The sequence below is a fragment of the Pelobates fuscus genome, chromosome 8 (genome assembly GCF_036172605.1).
Source record: "Pelobates fuscus isolate aPelFus1 chromosome 8, aPelFus1.pri, whole genome shotgun sequence".
Classification (NCBI taxonomy): domain Eukaryota; kingdom Metazoa; phylum Chordata; class Amphibia; order Anura; family Pelobatidae; genus Pelobates; species Pelobates fuscus.
The window spans coordinates 180,024,546-180,050,423 of record NC_086324.1 but is presented as its reverse complement, the minus strand read 5'-3'; the positions used below and the strand labels follow the sequence as shown (position 1 = coordinate 180,050,423).

Sequence of the window (25,878 nt, the reverse complement as noted above, 5' to 3'; positions counted from 1 at the left end):
AAAGGAAATGTTTGTCATGGCACCAAGGACAGTGAAAGGAAATGTTTGTCATGGCACCCAGGACAGGAAAAGGAAATGTTTGTCATGGCACCCAGGACAGGAAAAGGAAATGTTTGTCCTGGCACCAAGAACAGTGAAAGGAAATGTTTGTTATGGCACCCAGGACAGGAAAAGGAAATGTTTGTCATGGCACTCAAGACAGGAAAAGGAAATGTTTGTCATGGCACCAAGGACAGGAAAAGGAAATGTTTGTCATGCCACCTAGGACAGGAAAAGGAAATGTTTGTCATGCCACCTAGGACAGGAAAAGGAAATGTTTGTCATGGCACCAAGGACAGTGAAAGGAAATGTTTGTCGTGCCACCTAGGACAGGAAAAGGAAATGTTTGTCATGGCACCCAGGACAGGAAAAGGAAATGTTTGTCATGGCACCAAGGACAGGAAAAGGAAATGTTTGTCATGCCACCTAGGACAGGAAAAGGAAATGTTTGTCATGGCACCTAGGACAGGAAAAGGAAATGTTTGTCATGCCACCTAGGCTTGATTAACAGTTTTAAAGTTATTCTGTTTAATGCCAACATTTCAGTGTGTTCATTCTTTAGTCGTTGACCCTGGACACCATAGTGGCTAGAAAATGGTTGTGTAATCCTAGTCGCCCCATTACACCATTTATTTCCAGGCATGTCGGCAGTTGATATGAAAATCCCAAACAAATTATAGAAATGAAACAAAGGGTTATGTGTATAGGGAGTGTCTGGGATAGTATACTCTATAAAGAATACTTATTTGAACTATTTTGAGTCTACCTAACCAATTTGTATATGTTTGTATATCCGTGCTTTCTGATGCCCAGTAATAGCTATTGCTCTATTCATTTATCCTACCATTTAATGTACTAACTTTTGGGGTGCTATATGTGTGCTCAGCGCATTGCACAGCCACGAGACGTGCACTTCTATGATACTCAAATATTTGTCAAATTCTATATGCACTTACTGATACCCCTTATTTCTATCAATTGGCTAAGCTTGGTTAATGTTTGATAATTCTCTTTTTTGTAATCTTTGTTGTGCTTTCAGGCCTTTTTGCAAGGTCTCCTCACAAAAGATCCTGTTCTCCGTCTCTCATGGCCTGAACTCCTGAAGCATCCATTTATTAAAGAAAGAGTGACTGGTAAGAGAGAAGGCCTGCTGTGAGATTCGACCTTAAAAAAGGTTTTCACTTTATCAGTGCATGTATACTGAAATAACAGGGCCCCTGAGGAGGATGGAGGAGAGGAATGGCAGGGCCCCTGGGGAGGATGGAGGAGAGGAATGGCTGGGCCCCTGGGGAGGATGGAGGAGAGGAATGGCTGGGCCCCTGGGGAGGATGGAGGAGAGGAATGGCTGGGCCCCTGGGGAGGATGGAGGAGAGGAATGGCTGGGGAGGATGGAGGAGAGGAATGGCTGGGCCCCTGGGGAGGATGGAGGAGAGGAATGGCTGGGCCCCTGGGGAGGATGGAGGAGAGGAATGGCTGGGCCCCTGGGGAGGATGGAGGAGAGGAATGGCGGGGCCCCTGTAAAGATGGAGGAGAGGAATGGCGGGGCCCCTGGGGAGGATGGAGGAGAGGAATGGCTGGGCCCCTGGGGAGGATGGAGGAGAGGAATGGCTGGGCCCCTGGGGAGGATGGAGGAGAGGAATGGCTGGGCCCCTGGGGAGGATGGAGGAGAGGAATGGCTGGGCCCCTGGGGAGGATGGAGGATAGGAATGGCTGGGATCCTGGTGAGGACGGAGGAGAGGAATGGCTGTGCCCCTGGGGAGGACGGAGGAGAGGAATGGCTGTGCCCCTGGGGAGGACGGAGGAGAGGAATGGCTGTGCCCCTGGGGAGGACGGAGGAGAGGAATGGCTGGGCCTTTGGAGAAGAATGGCGGGGCCCCTGGGGAGGACGGAGGAGAGGAATGGCTGGGCCCCTGGGGAGGATGGAGGAGTGGAATGGCGGGGCCCCTGGGGAGGATGGAGGAGAGGAATGGCGGGGCCCCTGGGGAGGATGGAGGAGAGGAATGGCTGGGCCCCTGGGGAGGATGGAGGAGAGGAATGGCTGGGCCCCTGGGGAGGATGGAGGAGAGGAATGGCTGGGCCCCTGGGGAGGATGGAGGAGAGGAATGGCTGGGCCCCTGGGGAGGATGGAGGAGAGGAATGGCTGGGCCCCTGGGGAGGATGGAGGAGAGGAATGGCTGGGCCCCTGGGGAGGATGGAGGAGAGGAATGGCTGGGCCCCTGGGGAGGATGGAGGAGAGGAATGGCGGGGCCCCTGTAAAGATGGAGGAGAGGAATGGTGGGGCCCCTGGGGAGGATGGAGGAGAGGAATGGCTGGGCCCCTGGGGAGGATGGAGGAGAGGAATGGCTGGGCCCCTGGGGAGGATGGAGGAGAGGAATGGCTGGGCCCCTGGGGAGGATGGAGGAGAGGAATGGCTGGGCCCCTGGGGAGGATGGAGGAGAGGAATGGCTGGGCCCTTGGGGAGGATGGAGGAGAGGAATGGCTGGGCCCCTGGGGAGGATGGAGGAGAGGAATGGCTGGGCCCCTGGGGAGGATGGAGGAGAGGAATGGCTGGGCCCCTGGGGATGATGGAGGGGAGGAATGGCTGGGCCCCTGGGGAGGACGGAGGAGAGGAATGGCTGGGCCCCTGGGGAGGACGGAGGAGAGGAATGGCTGGGCCCCTGGGGAGGACGGAGGAGAGGAATGGCTGGGCCTTTGGAGAAGAATGGCGGGGCCCCTGGGGAGGACGGAGGAGAGGAATGGCTGGGCCCCTGGGGAGGACGGAGGAGAGGAATGGCGGGGCCCCTGGAAAGATGGAGGAGAGGAATGGCTGGGCCCCTGGGGAGGATGGAGGAGAGGAATGGCTGGGCCCCTGGGGAGGATGGAGGAGAGGAATGGCTGGGCCCCTGGGGAGGATGGAGGAGAGGAATGGCTGGGCCCCTGGGGAGGATGGAGGAGAGGAATGGCTGGGCCCCTGGGGAGGATGGAGGAGAGGAATGGCTGGGCCCCTGGGGAGGATGGAGGAGAGGAATGGCTGGGCCCCTGGGGAGGATGGAGGAGAGGAATGGCTGGGCCCCTGGGGAGGATGGAGGAGAGGAATGGCTGGGCCCCTGGGGAGGATGGAGGAGAGGAATGGCTGGGCCCCTGGGGAGGATGGAGGAGAGGAATGGCTGGGCCCCTGGGGAGGATGGAGGAGAGGAATGGCTGGGCCCCTGGGGAGGATGGAGGAGAGGAATGGCTGGGCCCCTGGGGAGGATGGAGGAGAGGAATGGCTGGGCCCCTGGGGAGGATGGAGGAGAGGAATGGCTGGGCCCCTGGGGAGGATGGAGGAGAGGAATGGCTGGGCCCCTGGGGAGGATGGAGGAGAGGAATGGCTGGGCCCCTGGGGAGGATGGAGGAGAGGAATGGCTGGGCCCCTGGGGAGGATGGAGGAGAGGAATGGCTGGGCCCCTGGGGAGGATGGAGGAGAGGAATGGCTGGGCCCCTGGGGAGGATGGAGGAGAGGAATGGCTGGGCCCCTGGGGAGGATGGAGGAGAGGAATGGCTGGGCCCCTGGGGAGGAAGGAGGAGAGGAATGGCTGGGCCCCTGGGGAGGACAGAGGAGAGGAATGGCTGGGCCCCTGGGGAGGAATGGCTGGGCCCCTGGGGAGGAATGGCTGGGCCCCTGGGGAGGACTGAGGAGAGGAATGGCGGGGCCCCTGTAAAGATGGAGGAGAGGAATGGCGGGGCCCCTGTAAAGATGGAGGAGAGGAATGGCTGGGCCCCTGGAGAGGACAGAGGAGAGTAATGGCGGGTCCCCTGGGGAGGACAGAGGAATGGCTGGGCCCCTGGGGAGGATGGAGGAGAGGAATGGCTTGGCCCCTGGGGAAGATTGAGGAGAGGAATGACTGGGCCCCTGGGGAGGATGAAGGAGAGGAATGACTGGGCCCCTGGGGAGGATGGAGGAGAGGAATGGCTGGGCCCCTGGGCAGGATGGAGGAGAGGAATGGCTGGGCCCCTGGGGAGGATGGAGGAGAGGAATGGCTGGGCCCCTGGGGAGGATGGAGGAGAGGAATGGCTGGGCCCCTGGTGAGGACGGAGGAGAGGAATGGCTGTGCCCCTGGGGAGGACGGAGGAGAGGAATGGCTGGGCCCCTGGGGAGGACGGAGGAGAGGAATGGCTGGGCCCCTGGGGAGGACGGAGGAGAGGAATGGCTGGGCCTTTGGAGAAGAATGGCGGGGCCCCTGGAAAGATGGAGGAGAGGAATGGCGGGTCCCCTGGGGAGGACGGAGGAGAGGAATGGCGGGTCCCCTGGGGAGGTCGGAGGAGAGGAATGACGGGTCCCCTGGGGAGGACGGAGGAGAGGAATGACGGGTCCCCTGGGGAGGACGGAGGAGAGGAATGGCGGGGCCCCTGGGGAGGATGGAGGAGAGGAATGGCGGGGCCCCTGGGGAGGATGGAGGAGAGGAATGGCGGGGCCCCTGGGGAGGATGGAGGAGAGGAATGGCGGGGCCCCTGGGGAGGATGGAGGAGAGGAATGGCGGGGCCCCTGGGGAGGATGGAGGAGAGTAATGGCGGGGCCCCTGGGGAGGATGGAGGAGAGTAATGGCGGGGCCCCTGGGGAGGATGTTGGAGAGGAATGGCAGGGCCCCTGGGGAGGATGGAGGAGAGGAATGGCGGGGCCCCTGGGGAGGATGGAGGAGAGGAATGGCGGGGCCCCTGTGGAGGATGGAGGAGAGAATGGCGGGGCTCCTGGGCAGGATGGTGGGGAGAATTGCATGGTCCCTGGGCCGTGATGGTGGAGAGAATGGCCGAGCTCCTTGACTGTTTTGTCTCTGTCCCAGAGACACAACTCTGTCCCAGTACAGGATGCGGTTGTTGTCTCTCTGGTCAGACTAGGTGATGTATTCTGGTTGCAGTTGCCATCTCTGGTTGTGTCCTTGGTGGGGGTTATTAGGTCTCTGTGTGTTTTGATGTTTTTCAGTATTAGAAGATGATGTGACGTCTAGCCCCTTTACATCCGCTTTGACTGAAGAGCAGCAGCAGATGAGAGATAAAATGTATGCGACTGCTGGCCGAAGCACTGTGCACTCTCGGATCCTTAACAAAGCTAGACAACAAGTGGCTAAGAGGAAAGAGAGAGATGCTGTAAGAAACGTGAGCAAAGAATGTCCCGTGCACCCCGGGAGCAGAGTGTCTGTCACTATATGATACAGACTGTCTCTCATTGTGAGATGCACACAGCAGGCGAAATCTTTCTCACTCTGACACATGCACCAGGGCCAAATGGTCTCTCACTGTGATATGCGCATCCCAGAGCAAAATACTCAGACTTGAGACAGACTGATCGCCGTGATGTCTCTGTAGCGGACTGGGTCCTATACCAGAGTATGTCCCAGTTTCCTGGAGGGGGCTGATGGCTCACCTCCTGCCCAGTGATTATGGCCCTGGGGGTATTGCCCTTTAAAGACAGTATTTGGGCATAATGGATTTTTTATTATGCGGCTACTGGCCCTTTAAACACAGTGTATGGACTTCTATTAGACTGTGTATAGATTGTGTATAGGAAGGTGTCCCAAGACCAGGATCCAGCTTTCAGTGGGTAGATGTTTCCTAGTCCAGAGAGCAAAGCAGGCTGCTCTTACAAGAGCAAGTGGTGTGATCCAAGGGAGTATAGTGATTATAGCAATCCCCAGAGTAAATATAGCTCTCCAATCCCCCAAACATGAGCTTAGACTTCATGAAGGGTAAAACGAATCTGTTTAATTGCAGCCACTCCCCCCTGGACCTGAGAGTAGTCTACAGTAAAAACATTCACACAATAACATTGGCTTTCAGGTCCAGGATACTCCCTTACAAAATAGGTTAATCCCTCCCCTGTGCCTGGGAGGTAATTGAGTCAGCACTGTATTAAAGGGACACTATATCACCAGAACAACTACAGCTTATTGAAATTGTTCTGGTGAGTAGAATCATTACCTTCAGGCTTTTTGCTGTAAACACTGTCTTTTCAGAGAAAATGCAGTGTTTACATTACAGCCTAGTGATAACTTCACTGGCCACTCCTCAGATGGCTGTTAGAGATCCTTCCTGGGTCATGGCTGCCTAAAATGCATCCAAACATTCAGTATCTCCTCCCTCTGCATGCAGACACTGAACTTTCCTCATAGAGATTCATTGATTCAATTCATCTCTATGAGGAGATGCTGATTGGCTAGGGCTGTGTTTGAATTGTGCTGGCTCTGCCCCTGATCTGCCTCCTTGTCAGTCTCATCCAATCCTATTGGGAAGCATTGTGATTGGATCAGGCTACCACTTCTGATGATGTCAGCAGGCAGTGGGCAGGTCCTAAGGAAACAGTGACAGTAACGTATGCACCTGCAGACTTGAAGTCAAGTAAGATTTTACTATATTTAGGGAGGCAAAGGGGGGCCGGTGGGGCTAGATCAGTGATGGCGAACCTTTTTGAGCCCGAGTGCCCAAACCGCAATACATGCCAACTTTTTTTTCCTTAAAGTGCCATGCAATTGCGTGTGTGTGTGTGGGGGGGGGGGGTGCGTGTGTGTGTGTGTGGGAGGGTGCTGTGTGTGTGTGGGAGGGTGCTGTGTGTGTGTGTGTGGGAGGGTGCTGTGTGTGTGTGGGAGGGTGCTGTGTGTGTGTGTGTGTGTGGGGGGGGTGCTGTGTGTGGGGGGGTGCTGTGTGTGGGGGGGGGTGCTGTGTGTGTGTGGGGGGGTGCTGTGTGTGTGGGGGGGGGGGGGGTGCTGGGTGTGTGTGTGGGGGGGTGCTGGGTGTGTGTGTGGGGGGGGGGTGCTGTGTGTGTGTGTGTGTGTGTGTGGGGGGTGCTGTGTGTGGGGGGTGCTGTGTGTGGGGGGGTGCTGTGTGTAGGGGGGGGTGCTGGGTGTGTGTGGGGGGGGTGCTGTGTGTGTGGGGGGGGGGTGCTGGGTGTGTGTGGGGGGGGGTGCTGGGTGTGTGTGGGGGGGGGGTGCTGGGTGTGTGTGTGGGGGGGTGCTGGGTGTGTGGGGGGGGGGGGGGGGTGCTGGGTGTGTGTGGGGGGGTGCTGGGTGTGTGGGGGGGGGTGCTGGGTGTGTGGGGGGGGGGGTGCTGGGTGTGTGTGGGGGGGTGCTGGGTGTGTGTGGGGGGGTGCTGGGTGTGTGGGGGGGTGCTGGGTGTGTGTGGGAGGGTGCTGTGTGTGTGTGTGTGTGTGGGGGGGGTGCTGTGTGTGGGGGGGTGCTGTGTGTGGGGGGGGGTGCTGTGTGTGTGTGGGGGGGTGCTGTGTGTGTGGGGGGGGGGGTGCTGGGTGTGTGTGTGGGGGGGTGCTGGGTGTGTGTGTGGGGGGGGGGGTGCTGTGTGTGTGTGTGTGTGTGTGGGGGGTGCTGTGTGTGGGGGGTGCTGTGTGTGGGGGGGTGCTGTGTGTAGGGGGGGGTGCTGGGTGTGTGTGGGGGGGGTGCTGTGTGTGTGGGGGGGGGGTGCTGGGTGTGTGTGGGGGGGGGTGCTGGGTGTGTGTGGGGGGGGGGGTGCTGGGTGTGTGTGTGGGGGGGTGCTGGGTGTGTGGGGGGGGGGGGGGGGGGTGCTGGGTGTGTGTGGGGGGGTGCTGGGTGTGTGGGGGGGGGTGCTGGGTGTGTGGGGGGGGGGTGCTGGGTGTGTGTGGGGGGGTGCTGGGTGTGTGGGGGGGTGCTGGGTGTGTGTGGGGGGTGCTGTGTGTGGGGGGGGGGTGCTGTGTGTGGGGGGGGTGCTGTGTGTGTGTGTGGGGGGGGTGCTGTGTGTGTGTGGGGGGGGGGGTGCTGTGTGTGTGTGTGGGGGGGGGGGTGCTGTGTGTGTGTGGGGGGGGGGGGTGCTGTGTGTGGGGGGGGGTGCTGTGTGTGTGGGGGGGGGGGGGTGCTGTGTGTGTGGGGGGGGTGCTGTGTGTGTGGGGGGGGTGCTGTGTGTGGGGGGGGGTGCTGTGTGGGGGGGGGTGCTGTGTGGGGGGGGGGGGTGCTGTGTGTGTGGGGGGGGTGCTGTGTGTGTGGGGGGGGGTGCTGTGTGTGTGGGGGGGGGTGCTGTGTGTTTTGGGGGGTGCAGTGTGTGTGTGGGATGGGTGTTGTGCTGTGTGTGGGGTAGGGGTGCTGTGTGTGAGAGAGGGGTGCTGTATGTGTGTGAGAGGGGTGCTGTGCTGTGGGGGGTAAGGGGTACTGTGTGGGGGGTAGGGATACTGTGTTTGGGGGGTAGGGGTGCTGTGTGTGGGGGGTAGGGGTGCTGTGTGTGGGGGGTAGGGGTGCTGTGTGTGTGGGGGGGGTGCTGTGTGTGGTGGTAGGGGTGCTGTGTGTGGGGGGTAGGGGTGCTGTGTGTGGGGGGTAGGGGTACTGTGTGTGGGTAGGGGTACTGTGTGTGGGGGAGTAGGGGTACTTCTGGGGGGTAGGGGTGCTTCTGGGGGGGTAGGGGTGCTTCTGGGGTGGTAGGGGTGCTTCTGGGGGGGTAGGGGTGCTGCTGGGGTGGGTAGGGTGCTGTCGTGGGTAGGGGTGGTGCTGGGGGTAGGGTGCTGTGGGGGGTAGGGGTGGTGCTGTGTGGGTAGGGGTGGTGCTGTAGGGGTAGGGGTGGTGCTGTGGTGGGTAGGGGTGGTGCTGTGGTGGGTAGGGGTGGTGCTGTGGTGGGTAGGGGTGGTGCTGTGGGGGGGTAGGGGTGGTGCTGTGGGGGGTAGGGGTGGTGCTGTGGGGTGTTAGTATCCCACCCCCCTCCTTCTTACCTTCAATGAAGTGTGGGGGGGGGACACAGCCATCCCTGGTGGTCCGGTGGTGGTAAGTACTGCAGGGGGAGGGATCTGTGTAGCAGCTCCCCTGTCCAGGGGTGGTGCTGTGGTGGGTAGGGGTGGTGCTTCTGGGGGGGTAAGGGTACTTCTGGGGGGTAGGGTGCTGCTGGGGGGGTAGGGTGCTGCTGTGGAAGGTAGGGGTGGTGCTGGGGGGGTAGGGGTGGTGCTGGGGGGGTAGGGGTGGTGCTGGGGGGGGTGGGGTGGTGCTGCTGGGGGGGTGGGGTGGTGCTGCTGGGGGGGTGGGGTGGTGCTGCTGGGGGGGGGTGGTGCGGTGCGGTGCTGCTGGGGGGGGGTGGTGCGGTGCGGTGCTGCTGGGGGGGGTGGGGTGGTGCTGTGGAGGGTAGGGGTGGTGCTGGGGGGGGGTAGGGTGCTGCTGGCAGGGTGGGGTGGTGCTGCTGGGGGGGTGGGGTGGTGCTGCTGGGGGGGGTGGGGTGGTGCTGCTGGGGGGGGGTGGGGTGGTGCGGTGCTGCTGGGGGGGGTGGGGTGGTGCTGTGGGGGGGGTGGGGTGGTGCTGTGGAGGGTAGGGGTGGTGCTGTGGTGGGTAGGGGTGGTGCTGGGGGGGGGTAGGGTACTGCGGGTGGGGTGGTGCTGCTGGGGGGGTGGGGTGGTGCTGCTGGGGGGGGTGGGGTGGTGCGGTGCTGCTGGGGGGGGTGGGGTGGTGCTGTGGGGGGGGTGGGGGGGTGCTGTGGAGGGTAGGGGTGGTGCTGTGGTGGGTAGGGGTGGTGCTGTGGTGGGTAGGGTGCTGTGGAAGGTAGGGGTGGTGCTGGGGGGGTAGGGTGCTGCTGGGGGGGGTGGGGTGGTGCTGCTGGGGGGGGTGGGGTGGTGCTGTGGTGGGGGTGGGGTGGTGCTGTGGAGGGTAGGGGTGGTGCTGTGGTGGGTAGGGGTGGTGCTGGGGGGGGTAGGGTGCTGCTGGGGGGGTGGGGTGGTGCTGTAGGGGTGGTGCTGTAGGGGTGGTGCTGTGGTGGGTAGGGGTGGTGCTGTGGTGGGTAGGGTGCTGTGGTGGGTAGGGGTACTTCTGGGGGGGGGGGTAGGGGTGGTGTGTTAGTATCCCACCCCCCTCCTTCTTACCTTCAATGAAGTGTGGGGGGGGGACACAGCCATCCCTGGTGGTCCGGTGGTGGTAAGTACTGCAGGGGGAGGGATCTGTGTAGCAGCTCCCCTGTCCTCCCGCGCGATGCTGTGTGGAGCGTTGCCATGGTAACGCTCGGCAACGCTCCACACAGCATCGCGCGGGAGGACAGGGGAGCTGCTACACAGATCCCTCCCCCTGCCTCCCGACCCGGAAGCAGAATAGGCGCCTGACGTTTCGGGCAGGCAGGCGCCTATTCTCCAGTGATGGCGGACCTGTGGCCGCGTGCCCACAGAGAGGGCTCGGCGTGCCACCTGTGGCACGCGTGCCATAGGTTCGCCATCACTGGGCTAGATGGTGGTTTTAACCCTATAGGGTCAGGAATACATGTTTGTTAGTGATCCTTTAAACTCAATTATCTCTAGGCACAGAAAACATAAAGTTTTTCCAAAACCCCAAAAATACCTTAACACACAAAATCCCCACAAAAGTTACATCACCTGATAGCCTCGATCTGGGTGACCAACATATCCAAATATCACCCAGATTGGTTCAGGAATTTCCTGGAAGTCCTAATTTGACCGACCACACGCATGGTCCCATGCCCAAAACAGTTCCAGAGAATCAGGGGTTCCGATCGGTCTAGTTCGGTAGTTTAAAAACCAAACAAACTACCGAATATAGTCAATGTTCTTACCCTGGAGCTTGCTCACCTTGTTCGTGGGAACGTTTCCTCCGAACAGTGCCCTTCTAAGTTGTGTCGAACCGAACGCAGGTGATCCTGGAAGTCCAGCGGTGTTCGGGAGTTTGTGTCCGAAAATAGTTCCATGAATTCAACGACCAAACACCGCTGCCTGCATGCGTGGGAACAAGATCGCCCCCCCCCCCAAGAATCCGTGACGAGGTTCAGTTCGTCACACAAACTGTCTCCTATTGGCTGTCCCCCACAGTGTATTCTGTTTCCTGCCAGCCTTCCCCCTTGGTGCAGCCTCTCTCCTGCAGGCTGTCTAATGCTATAGTGTCTACAACAGGAGTGCCGAAAAGGTAGACACCTAGATGTTGTAGAACTACAAATCCCATGATGTTTTACATACTTTTTAAGATGGCAAAGCATCATGGAAGCTGTAGTTTTAAAACATCTGGGGATCTACCTTTTGGGCACCCCTGGTCTACAGCTATTCAGATCACTATATTTGTTATACATTGTTTTCATTCTGTTATTCATTGTGTTATAGAATGAGGGAACAGACATTGCTGAGGAGGAGATTGTTCCTCAGAATTCTGACCGCGGTAGACTGCCAACGCAACATTCTTCCAGGTTAGAGAGAAACCAACCCTTCTAGAAGAGACTAATTTATCTTCATTATAATAATCATGTCATTAAATCTGATATCTCAGGGATCATCGGATTTCACAGGACTACGAACAAAGAACCAAACGCAGCATTGAAAGAGTTCACCTGGAGAGTGAGGTAAGACGGTACCCTGCAAGTGTTCTTAGCATATGGTGATTAAAGGTAATACTTAATTGTTGGGATGTTACTGTAATACAAAACAACAATGTATACATAATAGCAATAAGACTGTATGTACTTGGTGTAAGGTTATAGCGGGCAGGATGTATGGCTGCACTGTATGTACTCAGTGTAAGGTTATAGCTGGCAGGATGTATGGCTGCACTATATGTACTCAGTGTAAGGTTATAGCTGGCAGGATGTATGGCTGCACTATATGTACTTGGTGTAAGGTTATAGCGGCAGGATGTATGGCTGCACTATATGTACTCGGTGTAAGGTTATAGCGGCAGGATGTATGGCTGCACTATATGTACTCGGTGTAAGGTTATAGCGGCAGGATGTATGGCTGCACTATATGTACTCGGTGTAAGGTTATAGCGGCAGGATGTATGGCTGCACTATATGTACTCGGTGTAAGGTTATAGCGGCAGGATGTATGGCTGCACTATATGTATTCGGTGTAAGGTTATAGCGGGCAGGATGTATGGCTGCACTATATGTACTTGGTGTAAGGTTATAGCGGCAGGATGTATGGCTGCACTATATGTACTCGGTGTAAGGTTATAGCGGCAGGATGTATGGCTGCACTATATGTACTCGGTGTAAGGTTATAGCGGCAGGATGAATGGCTGCACTACATGTACTTGGTGTAAGGTTATAGCGGCAGGATGAATGGCTGCACTATATGTACTCTGTGTAAGGTTATAGCGGCAGGATGAATGGCTGCACTATATGTACTCTGTGTAAGGTTATAGCGGCAGGATGTATGGCTGCACTATATGTACTCTGTGTAAGGTTATAGCGGCAGGATGTATGGCTGCACTATATGTACTCGGTGTAAGGTTATAGCGGCAGGATGTATGGCTGCACTATATGTACTCAGTGTAAGGTTATAGCGGCAGGATGTATGGCTGCACTATATGTACTCGGTGTAAGGTTATAGCGGGCAGGATGTATGGCTGCACTATATGTACTCGGTGTAAGGTTATAGCGGCAGGATGTATGGCTGCACTATATGTACTCGGTGTAAGGTTATAGCGGCAGGATGTATGGCTGCACTATATGTACTCGGTGTAAGGTTATAGCTGGCAGGATGTATGGCTGCATTATATGTACTCGGTGTAAGGTTATAGCGGCAGGATGTATGGCTGCACTATATGTACTCGGTGTAAGGTTATAGCGGCAGGATGTATGGCTGCACTATATGTACTCGGTGTAAGGTTATAGCGGCAGGATGTATGGCTGCACTATATGTACTCGGTGTAAGGTTATAGCGGGCAGGATGTATGGCTGCACTATATGTACTCGGTGTAAGGTTATAGCGGCAGGATGTATGGCTGCACTATATGTATTCGGTGTAAGGTTATAGCGGCAGGATGTATGGCTGCACTATATGTACTTGGTGTAAGGTTATAGCGGCAGGATGTATGGCTGCACTATATGTACTCTGTGTAAGGTTATAGCGGCAGGATGTATGGCTGCACTATATGTACTCGGTGTAAGGTTATAGCGGCAGGATGAATGGCTGCACTACATGTACTTGGTGTAAGGTTATAGCGGCAGGTTGAATGGCTGCACTATATGTACTCAGTGTAAGGTTATAGCGGCAGGATGTATGGCTGCACTATATGTACTCGGTGTAAGATTATAGCGGCAGGATGTATGGCTGCACTATATGTACTCAGTGTAAGGTTATAGCGGCAGGATGTATGGCTGCACTATATGTACTCGGTGTAAGATTATAGCGGCAGGATGTATGGCTGCACTATATGTACTCCGTGTAAATTTATAGCGGCAGGATGTATGGCTGCACTATATGTACTCGGTGTAAGGTTATAGCGGCAGGATGTATGGCTGCACTATATGTACTCGGTGTAAGGTTATAGCGGCAGGATGTATGGCTGCACTATATGTACTCGGTGTAAGATTATAGCGGCAGGATGTATGGCTGCACTATATGTACTCCGTGTAAGGTTATAGCGGCAGGATGTATGGCTGCACTATATGTACTCGGTGTAAGATTATAGCGGCAGGATGTATGGCTGCACTATATGTACTCCGTGTAAATTTATAGCGGGCAGGATCTATGCATTATCACTCACTGTGTTTCCTCTTTCTCCCTAGGACAGTGATGATGAATGGTCTCTCTTGCTAGAAGCTACTGATCCAAATCATGCTCAGCTGAGCACTCCCTTCCTGCTCCTGCAAGACTCAAGCTTCAGGAAAAGAGTGCAGCATCGTCTGCAAGACTGCTGCCTACCGGTTTGTACTTGGCTTTTGTCTACCTATTAATATTTTCATTAATTTATTGCTGTCTCTTGATTACTCCATCCATCTCCCTCAGTCCCTCCATTCACCAATTTTCTCTCTCTCTCTCTCTCACCCCCCTGTTGTTGTGTGTGTCTCCTCATTTATTTCTCTCTTTATCTTTCTCTTTTCCTACCCCCCTTCTCATTCCTTCCTAGAACTATTTTTGTTACGTTGTCCTCCACAGGTTTCTCTGGAAGCTGTTTCTCGATTGCGTCCGGCTCTGCGTGTTACCTGTAACCTCTTATCATCCGGCTGTGACCCTGCTCTTCTTTCTGCTCTCTGTACTGAACTCCAGTTACCTCGCTTCCTACTGCAACTGATCAACCAATCACTGAAAAATGATATGCAACAGGTCAGGTTACCTACTTGTATGGTTTATGCAGTGTCTGGTAGGCAATAATTCGCATAAATAACTTGGACCACGCAATAAACACAGACACCGTTTATTTTATTTTCATGGGCTTGGCCGTGGTTTTTTATTATAGCTTGCAAATTGGGGCACACACCAAAACTTGATAACGGTAACATGTTAGGTAAACTTTTCACTTCACTTCACAAAAACTTTACTTTATTTACCATCACTTAGTGGCAGTCAGTCATATCTAACCTGACCGCCTTTAACACCACCACTCAACAATACCATCCTCAGAACTTGAACCTGAGGATGACTTTGCCTCCAAGCTTCTAAAAACCACGACATTACTTATAAAACTTTAAACAAATAGGGTAGGGTGGGCGGGGTCCGCAGAGCTTCTCCTGTCCTGTCACGAACAGCTGGCAGGGAATCCCTTACTCAGCCCCCTTTTATTCTTACCTGGCTTTCCGCTCTTTTGCTGCCTTGCTGCCAGCAGATAATCCTCAGTCAGCTCCTGTCCCCAGCAACAGCTGTGTCACTACAACTGCCCAGATACCTGTCCCCCTGCTGCCCAACCACTGATCTTGGGGTCATGAACTTTATCTCAACTTCTTTTAACCTTCACTGGACTTCATTAACCCTCTATTGCCACCCAACATATATGCCACAATGCTTAGTGCCTGTGGCATCTTTATGTGAGTTTTATTGCCTGCCTGTCTGTATCTCTCCAGTAAGGTACATAAATATGTATTAGATGAAAGAAATGTACAGTATTGTTACGGTTGCCTCCAGGCTAGCTGAAAGTAGGACCGTAGAAAGGACCATCAGCACCATAAACACTGCAGACTCCACGAACCGCCGCTGCCGGGCTGGAATCTTGCCGTCTGCTATCCACCCTGGACCTATGACCAGGCTCCAGGTTCCAGTAGGTGAACCTCTTCCTTCTGTTGAGTGAAGCAGGATCAGGAACAAGAGCTCAGTAGCTAAGGGAGTATGCCAATCCCTGTAGTGATTACAGCCGTCTCCTACAAACACGAGTCGAGGCTGCGAGTTAGAGGATCAAGTAGTTCTGTTTAATGCACACAAAAGGACTTTCTTTTATACAGGTTTTCAGGCCAGAGGCACACCCCCTGGATCTGGTGGTAAACTGTGAGATAATTGGCTTAAGGCACTGCAGTAAACTCAATTATCTCCAGGTACAGAAAATATCTCCATTTTACACTAACAGTAAAAATACATAATTCCTATTATATTACACAGAACCCCAACATTTAACCTATCCCCAGATAGCTCGTATCTGAGCGCTCAATATATCCGAACAGCGCTCACATCCCACGAACAGAATAAAATCGCCATGGGGTAAAAGTTTAGCATGGGCTTTTGAGAGATTGAGGAGGGACAAAGCAGCCAGTTTAAACTGGTCTGGCAGTGTCCCTGAGACAACGCCCTGCTGTAGAACAATGGGACAGGAAAGTGGGAGGGGAAAAGGCACATTATGTCGTGGAATTAAAGGGGTAGACAAAGTGTGTTACACTGTGCCCAAATACAGTGTTTAAAGGGCCATACAACCCAGAGCTATAGTCATGAGGCAGGAGGCTGGCAATCAGGCTCCTCCAAAAGCCAGGGGCAAAGGGCAGTTGGTCACATAAAAAAACAGTGACAAAAGGCCTTTTGTAACAAGTACATTTGTAACAAACCATACAATGCTGCTTCTACAACCGTTTTTTGTCACTTCAAAAACACAACTAAACAATGCACAATCCAAAAAATTTTATTTTGCTCAATCAAAGTACAAACAATTCATACTGGCTTTGGGTGGGTCCTGTACATTCTACATGTCTTCCTCAAAAATGTCTGTATTCCAAATGGTTTTAAAAGAAGGGCTTAACACAAAAGAAAAGTGCATTTTGAAGGAAGTTCCAATAGATGAAGAAGGCACCTATTTCAGGGTATTTAAAGGTGATCTATATATTTGTGGTCGGTTAATATCGTTATCGTGAAATACCTTGTGATTGGAATTAAGTCGGCTTGGTGTGCTGGAACCGACGTAGGGGGTAGGCCTGTAAAAGAGGGCAAAAGGAAATGCAAGAAAAACACACTTATTGCAATATAATTATCCCATAAGATTCGTTTGCCTTACCTCTTATCCGTTGTGGAATGTTTCTGTATAACGTAAGCTGATTCCCTGTGACCCTAATTTATTATGTGTACCAGCGTACTGCTACTGGATGCGGTATTTGTATTGAATGGATGACCTAAATAGGAGTCAGGGTCCCAACCTATTCTAATGCAAGGAGTACGAATGTAGAACTGCATTTAGAAGTAGTTAGGGGATTATCTAGTTGATCAAGTGTCTTGATTGACTGGTTTGAATATTGGCGTGACATGAGGTAGTGTCTGTACCTTCTTAAATCTTCCTTGAGGAGGCATGATTGCCAGTCTGATTAGCTGTGATCGTGAAGTTGTAGGGCTCCGGAACCCTTGGAAGGTTAAAGGCACAGAAGTTTAAGACCGAGTTTGTGTGGTATGGATGCTGTCTAAGGAGTCTGATACTGCTCGGAATTGCCATCTATGGATGTATGTATTGTGTGATGAACCAATTATTTATACCTTGATATCTTATGTTAAGCATTTAAGAAGGGTATAGTTTTAAAGGCTTGTCAGAACGTGTTGTATGTCTGATTGGTTTAGTGCGATAGTGTTGTATGAAGGTTTGAATGAAAGGTGGCAAAAATGTGGCATAATAGACTTCAATTTGAACGGTATGCTAGTGGATGTTGTGTTCCACTGAGTCTTTGAAGAATGTCACGTCTCTGTCGTATGTATTCTTAGTGAGAGCGAATAACGCTATAGGTGATAACTTGTTGTCAAGCCCCAAAAGCCGGGCGACCGGATGGGGATGTTGAAATGCGGATTATGCTCGGGTGTGTGACAGTTGGGTGAGGTTCGAGACGGAGTGTCTCTTGGTCAGTAATCCCTAATAGTTAGGTAAATGATGCATCCCAGGATAGTGGTTTCATCTGTACAAAAGATTGGGAGTTGGTCAGAACCAGGCGGGATGAACACAGAAACCCAATTCCGAGCTCTAATGACCTCCCCCCTTCCCCCCCCCCCCCCCCACCTGACCAAGGTCTGCCTTGCCAGAGGATCTAATAACACTATCTTTGTCAGGCAGACCTAGTAGCGAGCATGCCAGTAAATGAATGAACTGCCCAGCGGGATAGAGCGCATAGTGACGTACAAGAACCCGGCAATGATTGCAGGTCTTTCAATTTCAAGTTCCCCACTGAAGGGACTTGTTCTTCTTCACGACTGCACATGATCTTATCCTCAGGAGACTTGACTGTATGGTAACGTAATTGATATGAGCTTATGACATGAAGACTGTGAGAGAATTAGGCGGATGATATGAGGGAGTTAAGGCATAGGTTGCGACTGAATGAGGAGAAAGCAGATTAATGATGAGATGTTGTTTATTATTATGAGTATTGCTGGTAGTTTACAGTATATGATGCGTGTCTAACCGAGAAGAATGGAACATCTAGGGTGCCTACTGGGAATGACCCCAACCCAATGTGAACCCATTTGTAATGATAAATCACAAAGTGCGGGGATGCATGTGACTTATGCATAACGTCAAAGCATATTCCCTCTGTACTCATGACGTTTGATATAATATATACGGGCAGATGGTTTGACATGACCCCCGAGGCATATGGCGCATACGTGAAGCAATTCGCAGTTGGTAGAACTACATATGCCTGTGTTGAAATCAACACAAATTAGCGGGTGAGTACTCCGAACGTGAGGGAGGGTGAAAGGTGAAGCGGGGGGCCAGCCCTGCGCGCTGGTGGGAGCCTGACTGGTGCTCTCTAAGTTAGACAGTCTATTATTGAAGGACTGAAGCATAGCCAGAATGGAGTTTAGGTCTCCTATAATGTCTGAGATTTCTCCTTGTGAGCTGGTCCCAAACACCGAATTCTCAGTGTCCTGCTCAGTGGTTGCACTAGGGAGGGATGGTTTTTGTCCGATGTTGCCTTCTTGGGACATACTGAAAAAGAATATCACAACAACAATGATTGATTAACAACAATACGGTTGAGGAATGTAGAACTGGCTGGCTAACTAGTGCTGAAGCGAAAATCTCTCTACCCCATGACAAGTGAGGCCCTGCTAGTTGCCAAGCGGCTGGTGAGAGGCTCTACCTATGATTTGGGCGTGGGGCTCGAGCCAGTAGCGTGGTGGCGGGGTGTCGGCCTCTTGTGACATTAAAAGATCCAAAACGTGTGGCCGTGTCAGATGAGGCCCTAACTATAAACCCGATAGGTGGGTGAATGCAAGGCTCTAAATATGGTTTGGGCCGAGGGGCGAAAATCTCTGTGTTGAGATTGGGGGGTTGGCCTCGCGGGACCAACTATGTTGTACAGCTAAGGCCAGCTTCTGACCATAGACTGGGGCTTGATGAGGGGGTAATGTAACGTATTGGCGTCTCGAGTCGTGATTGTGAAAGGAACCTTGAGGCCCCTATGTCAGAAAAAAAAATAGAAAAAGGAAGCGAGAGAAAGGAAGCAGACAGAAGAGGAAAGGAGCTGTGGTAGAGGGAGATGAGAGAGAAATTACGTTTAGCATTGTGTAGTTCTTATAGACCTAGCTGATAGTATTGTATACTTAGGTCCTGAGGGTGCTGAAGATTCCCCTGGTAGCTACTATATAACCCTGCAAGGAGATTTAGGAAGGTGTCGTGCAATGAAAGCATGATAGTACGTGGTGGAAAGTGGAAGGTGAAATGAGCAAGGTTTGTTAGAAACAGGATGATTGTTTACAACTAGTGAGTTTGAATAAACGTATTACGTGTTATCGAGTAGAGCCGTGGCCTGTCGAGGCAAGGTAGGAATCAAGCCCCCATACCCTAATACCCCAATGTGTAAATGCGTGGCCTTGTTGAGGCAGTTGATTGAAATGTGAACAAAATGTATTTGTACCTGATAGAGACAGGAGACAATAAAGAACAAGTAACTGTCTACTGGTAGAATGCCGTCCGAAACCTGAAATTAAGGTGCTGTTTTAGAAGAGAAATTATATCCTTTAGGGGGGGAATTAAATTAACAGATTCCAAAGAGTTTAAGCTCAAATAAAAAAGACAATAGACATTCCCCCTTATTAGCAGGTAACCGTTGTATCGCTCATCAGTTCCTTGTGTACTTATATACCCATAATTAATTACCAGAATAGTATAATGATAGAATGGACAATGTTGTTAAAGGTTCGCTCAACCTAGCCGGATGGAACAGTAAATGCACGATACAATATATAGGATGGAACACTGGAAAGGAACTACCTTGTCAGCTTTGCTTAGGTTCAGAGACTTGTGGTCATGATGCTTACATTTACCAACTCATATAACCCATTTTACCATTAATGAATTATGGTACTCCTCAGAAAACAACAAAAAGAGAAGAACATAAAATGCGGTCCAAAGCAATTTTACAGTTTAAAGGTAACCCACGGTGAGTATTTTCGCTATAAGTAAATGGGTAATTTATCTTGACTACTATAATAAACAACAAGGCATTGAAAATACCGATAGATTATATATATATATGAAAGAACATTGAAATGAGTATTGTGGGACTGTAGTACCGCAGGTATAGTTATGCATAATGTATTATGATGTGTCGAGATGGTCCCAAGGAGGAGTATGATAAACAGTAGGTGGGGCCAAGGCCCATGAAATGTGCAGAATATATTATTTAGGAGCGTTCGAAAGCCTTATAGGTGGTTAAAACTGGAACAGTATAGAGGAGAAGGGGGAAAAAGTGGGGGGGGGGGGGGGCATGAGAGGGTGGATAGTCTAGGCCAGTGATGGCGAACCTTTTTGAGCACGAGTGCCCAAACCGCAATACATGCCAACTTTTTTTTCCTTAAAGTGCCAACACGGCAATTAAATCTCAATACTGAGGTTTAAGTTTAGAAAAAACACCTCGTACTGTTGTCCGAAATAATTAACAACTTTTGTTTTAAAAGAACACAACAACAGAGAGTACAATGATACAAATTTTAAAAGTTTATAAATAGATAAAAGTAAGCTTATATTTATTAGTATCTCCAACAAATGCAATACATACACACAGAGACTGCTGAGTACAAACACACACAGACTGCTGAGTACACACACACACAAGACTGCTGAATACAGAGACTGATGAATACACACACACAGACTGCTGAGTACACACACACAGACTGCTGAGTACACACACACACACAGACTGCTGAGTACACACACAGACAGACTGCTGAGTACACACACACACAGACAGACTGCTGAGTACACACACACAGACAGACTGCTGAGTACACACACACACAGTCAGACTGCTGAGTACACACACACACAGACAGACTGCTGAGTACACACACACACAGACAGACTGCTGAGTACACACACACAGACAGACTGCTGAGTACACACACACAGACAGACTGCTGAGTACACACACACAGACAGACTGCTGAGTACACACACACAGACAGACTGCTGAGTACACACACACAGACAGACTGCTGAGTACACACACACAGACAGACTGCTGAGTACACACACAGACAGACTGCTGAGTACACACACAGACAGACTGCTGAGTACACACACACACACAGACAGACTGCTGAGTACACACACACACACAGACAGACTGCTGAGTACACACACACAGACAGACTGCTGAGTACACACACACACACACAGACAGACTGCTGAGTACACACACACACAGACAGACTGCTGAGTACACACACACACAGACAGACTGCTGAGTACACACACACACAGACAGACTGCTGAGTACACACACACAGACAGACTGCTGAGTACACACACACACAGTCCGCTGAGTACACACACACACAGTCCGCTGAATACACACACACAGTCCGCTGAATACACACACACACAGTCCGCTGAATACACACACACACAGTCCGCTGAATACACACACACACATACAGTCCGCTGAATACACACACTGAGTACACTGCTGAGTACACACACCCACACAGACTGCTGAATACACCCACACAGACTGCTGAATACACCCACACAGACTGCTGAATACACCCACACAGACTGCTGAATACACGCACACAGACTGCTGAATACACGCACACTCAGACTGCTGAATACACGCACACTCAGACTGCTGAATACACGCACACTCAGACTGCTGAATACACGCACACTCAGACTGCTGAATACACACGCACACACACTGACTGCTGAATACGCACGCACACACACTGACTGCTGAATACGCACGCACACACACTGACTGCTGAATACGCACGCACACACACTGACTGCTGAATACGCACGCACACACACTGACTGCTGAATACGCACGCACACACACTGACTGCTGAATACGCACGCACACACACTGACTGCTGAATACGCACGCACACACACTGACTGCTGAATACGCACGCACACACACAGACTGCTGAATACGCACGCACACACACAGACTGCTGAATACGCACGCACACACACAGACTGCTGAATACGCACGCACACACACAGACTGCTGAATACGCACGCACACACACAGACTGCTGAATACGCACGCGCACACACACACAGACTGCTGAATACGCACGCGCACACACACACAGACTGCTGAATACGCACGCGCACACACACACAGACTGCTGAATACGCACGCGCACACACAGACTGCTGAATACGCACGCGCACACACACAGACTGCTGAATACACACGCACACACACACAGACTGCATTGAGGGGTGTAGTGTGTGTGTGTGTGTGTGAGGGGTGCTGTGTGTGTGTGAGGGGTGCTGTGTGTGTGTGAGGGGTGCTGTGTGTGTGTGAGGGGTGCTGTGTGTGTGTGTGTGTGTGTGAGGGGTGCTGTGTGTGTGTGTGTGTGTGTGAGGGGTGCTGTGTGTGTGTGTGAGGGGTGCTGTGTGTGTGTGTGTGTGTGAGGGGTGCTGTGTGTGTGTGTGTGTGGGGTGCTGTGTGTGTGGGGTGCTGTGTGTGTGGGGTGATGTGTGTGTGTATGTGAGGGGTGATGGGTGATGTGTGTGTGTGTGTGTGAGGGGTGATGTGTGTGTGTGTGTGTGTGAGGGGTGATGTGTGTGTGTGTGTGTGTGAGGGGTGATGTGTGTGTGTGTGAGGGGTGATGTGTGTGTGTGTGTGTGAGGGGTGATGTGTGTGTGTGTGGGTGTGTGAGGGGTGCTGTGTGTGTGTGTGTGAGGGGTGGTGTGTGTGGTGGTGTGTGTGTGAGACGGGTGCTGTTCTGTGTGGGGGGTAGGGAGTGCTGGGCAGGGGTAAGGTGGGGGTGCTGTGTGTGGGGGGGTGGGGGTGCTGTGTGTGGGGGGCGTGGGGGTGCTGTGTGTGGGGGGTAGGGGTGGGGAGCGATGCTGGGTGTAGGGGAGGGGTGGGATGCTGGGTGTGGGGGAGTGATGCTGGGGGGTAGGGTTGCTGGGAGGGGTGCTGTGTAGGGGGGTAGGGGTGCTGTGTAGGGGATAACACTAGGAATAGACCTAAGCGTCCTTCTAGTGCAGTTTTATCTAGGTTAAATACCCCCACTTTCTATCCCTTCTGATTCCAAACCCATGCAATTAGAGGCAAATAAGATCTCAGAGGCAGAAAAACAGTTCAGGTGGATGGGGTCTCTAACATTATTGTGGGCAAAAAGATCATCTGCATAAGAAGTGTCCAGGTCATCCAGAAAAAACGCACAATTAAAGGAACCAGCCTTGGGTGTGACACCACTGTCCCTCTCTTGCTTCTGAACTGTTTACATCTTCCCATTACTTTGCATTGTGATGATAAACACTTATATTCCCTCTCTAATAGACTCAGGAGCAGCTGATTCAGCTTTTGTTAAACAGCATACATAATTCCCCTACTGGAGCATACAATACCCTTGGTCATAGAGGCTTTAGATGGTAGACTCTTTGTAACCTATGAGACCAAGCTATTCCATACCGAATTCTTGAAACTTCATTTTGTCTCCACTTCTAAGATTGCTACATAAACATTATCCTAAAATAGATTGGGAATTTGGAAGAAAAAATTGACTAATGGGTGGCAGATATAAACAGTCTGCCTCCCAAAAAGACCTAGTATCCTTATAGGAAAAGCTGCTCTGCAATTAATTGATAAGTATCAAGGTGGAGCGCAGAGAGCAAAAAACAAAAATACTCTTTATTAGTCCCTCATGGGGGAAACTCAAAAAATACTAAACAGACATAAATAAAATAGGACCATATGGAATTATATACTGACTCGTCCAAAATAAATGATCAGGAAGATTACTGTAAGTATTTTGCAGCAAAATTGCCAAATATAATTATAAACAGTAATAATCTATGATCAAAGGGATAAGGTTAGTAAATGTAACAAACTGATATTGAGCAACTGGTTATCTGAGATGAAGATGTAATAATAGTGATCCCTAAGTATTTGGATCAAAAAGAAAAAAATTAAGTCACTATGCAGGATGGAAACCCTTTGGGTACAAAGTAAGTATAATCTGTAATTAGATAAATAGGTGCACCAAGAGGGGTCTGACCGCCAAGCAGCACGGACATGCGGGGAAAGAGCTCCCGCCGGGCGGACAGCAAAACAGCCGATACCGGCGGCCACAGAGCTCCTACACCCATCGGGGTGTGCCACCCGTGATGGGGGTGCACCATAGCACCGGAGGAGCCCTCTCCTGAGCTTGCCGGAGCCGGTGGCCCGACACACGAATTGCGGCCTGCGGGAGTGGATGCTGGAGAGAGGCGGCCGCTCTCCTCGACGCCAGAACCCTCAGAATAAATACCGGTCTCCTACCCCCCCCACCCCCCCCCCCCCCCCCTCTGCACCGGTGGGGGTCATCCCGGTCCATAGCAGAAAAGAGGACGCAATCTGAAGCTGAGAACTAACTAGTCGACCGAGACAAAGGGTGCCTGGGCATGCATAAAATGGCCGCCCAGCAGGAGCCAGAGCAGGAGCACGCAGACAGCTACCCACACTCGCAGCACCTAGAAGCACTGGACCGACTTTGCTCAAAGTTTTACATGATGCTATGCGACAGAGGGGTGATGTACCTTCAAGCGGCTAAGATAATCTCCTCGTGGATCCGTCCTGACACCCGCCGACGCCACTACGGAGCTCCACTGCGGGCCTTCGGAGGGGACAAGCGGACCAAGACGCAATGGCGGCGGACGAAGGTTCGGAGCACACTGGGTGCAGGCCACCACACGCACACAAGTAAGAGCAAAACAGCCAGGCAGCCACAAAGCCCCGGCAAAGCACCTAGACATAGCACCTTAGACCAGCAAGCTTCTACTCTGCAATCGTGGAAAACAGCAACCTACCAAGCCGCAGCACAGCTTACTGCCGCACACGATCAAGCCAAAGAGGAACCTTGGCCCTCCCCAGTTGCAGAGACTGTCATCCCAAATGGCCCATGTGCGGGGTCGGCTGATCCGGGACTGGTCCATATCCCTGCCAAGAGAACTACATTAATGACCACTGGCAGGTTTATAATTAAGGCTATGCAACGCCAACACTGGGTCAGGTTAAGATGGTTACACAATCTGGCATACTTGTTTTACTAGCCTTTGACTACCCCTACTTGGCGTACAATGCTCCACAACTATACGATCAGCTTAATACCACAGTTTCTCCTGCTTAGCCATGTAGTTAACCCGCTGGGTGCCTGTCATTTAAAGCGAAATCATTTTATCTGTTGCTTTTACATAAGCTCCTACTTATAAATAAGCGGTTATATTTTGCATACACTTCAACTAGACGCAGAAAGGCGTAAACCGCACAATATAGAAGTGCAGTCTATTTTCTCGCATTGAAGCCTCTTAACGTATGAAGCGTTTACCGTTTTTCTTGGTTTTGGTGTTAATCCTACACTTTTATGTCAAGCGCGATCTTTACTAAATCACTATATGCCAGGCAAACTTCAAGGCGTATTCTAAGCATATTTTAAGCAACGTTAAGCATAACAAGCGCTGAAGCGCGATCTTCACTATATTACTAGATGCCAGGCAAATTTCAAAGCGTAGTTTAAGCATATTCTTTAAGCATATAAAGCGTCTGAGCGCGATCTTTACTTTTGACACTGTTTTAAGTCTATGTACCTATCGAGCATTGTAAGCTTATACATCCTAATTACACGAGTTTGTCTCTTGCATGTCATTAAAAAAAAAAAAATGTGCCGTTTACACTGCCACGTATATGTCAAACTATGCAAATGCCTGCAGATGCTGTCGTGGCTCTGCATGACTACTGTTATCTGATGCACAAATAAAATAAAGAATTAAAAAAAAAAAAATAAAAGGTGCACCAAATAGGTTACTGGCAAAATGGGTATGTGACATTAGAGATAAAGCAGCAGCCCAGATCTATCAAGTAAACTACAATGCTATAGGAGATTTGGGGGAAGGAGTCCCTAGCATGAAAATAGTAATAAGCTGAATCTTATCCCTCCATAACGTAGAAAAGTGAGTCAAACGAAAACCAAAGTAGACCTATGCTAAAATCATCCGCTTGAATAGATGCCCGACGCGCGTTTCGGCGAAACAAGTCGCCTTTATCAAGGTTGTTTCTTGGAGTCCTACATGTCGCATACCATGCATTTCTAAAGTCCCTCTGTTACATTCTATCCATATTCCAACAGTTCTTCCTTGATCTACAAAATACACCCTCAGTATTTTGTCTCTTAAGGGCATAAAGAGGCAGACAGATTACCACCTTACATGCCGTACAATTGTACCATTAATCTTTTACCAAGGACTATTCCTCCTAAAGTAAGAGTTTATCTTCCCAAGA

The 25,878-nt window shown here is 51.6% G+C and overlaps 1 protein-coding gene across 5 annotated transcripts in view; it reads left to right on the top strand.

Annotated features, from left to right (window-relative positions):
- The window catches only part of STK36 (serine/threonine kinase 36), a 139,880-nt gene that overhangs the window by 61,175 nt on the left and 52,827 nt on the right, over positions 1-25,878 (top strand). For 4 of the 5 annotated variants that reach the window (XM_063430943.1, XM_063430944.1, XM_063430942.1 and 1 more), the window contains exons 7-12: positions 1,079-1,172; positions 4,979-5,151; positions 11,081-11,163; positions 11,244-11,316; positions 13,486-13,623; positions 13,856-14,023. In XM_063430943.1, coding sequence (XP_063287013.1) covers positions 1,079-1,172; positions 4,979-5,151; positions 11,081-11,163; positions 11,244-11,316; positions 13,486-13,623; positions 13,856-14,023 — 729 coding nt within the window. The remainder of the gene's footprint in view (positions 1-1,078; positions 1,173-4,978; positions 5,152-11,080; positions 11,164-11,243; positions 11,317-13,485; positions 13,624-13,855; positions 14,024-25,878) is intronic. The other variant, XM_063430946.1, reaches the window with a different exon arrangement.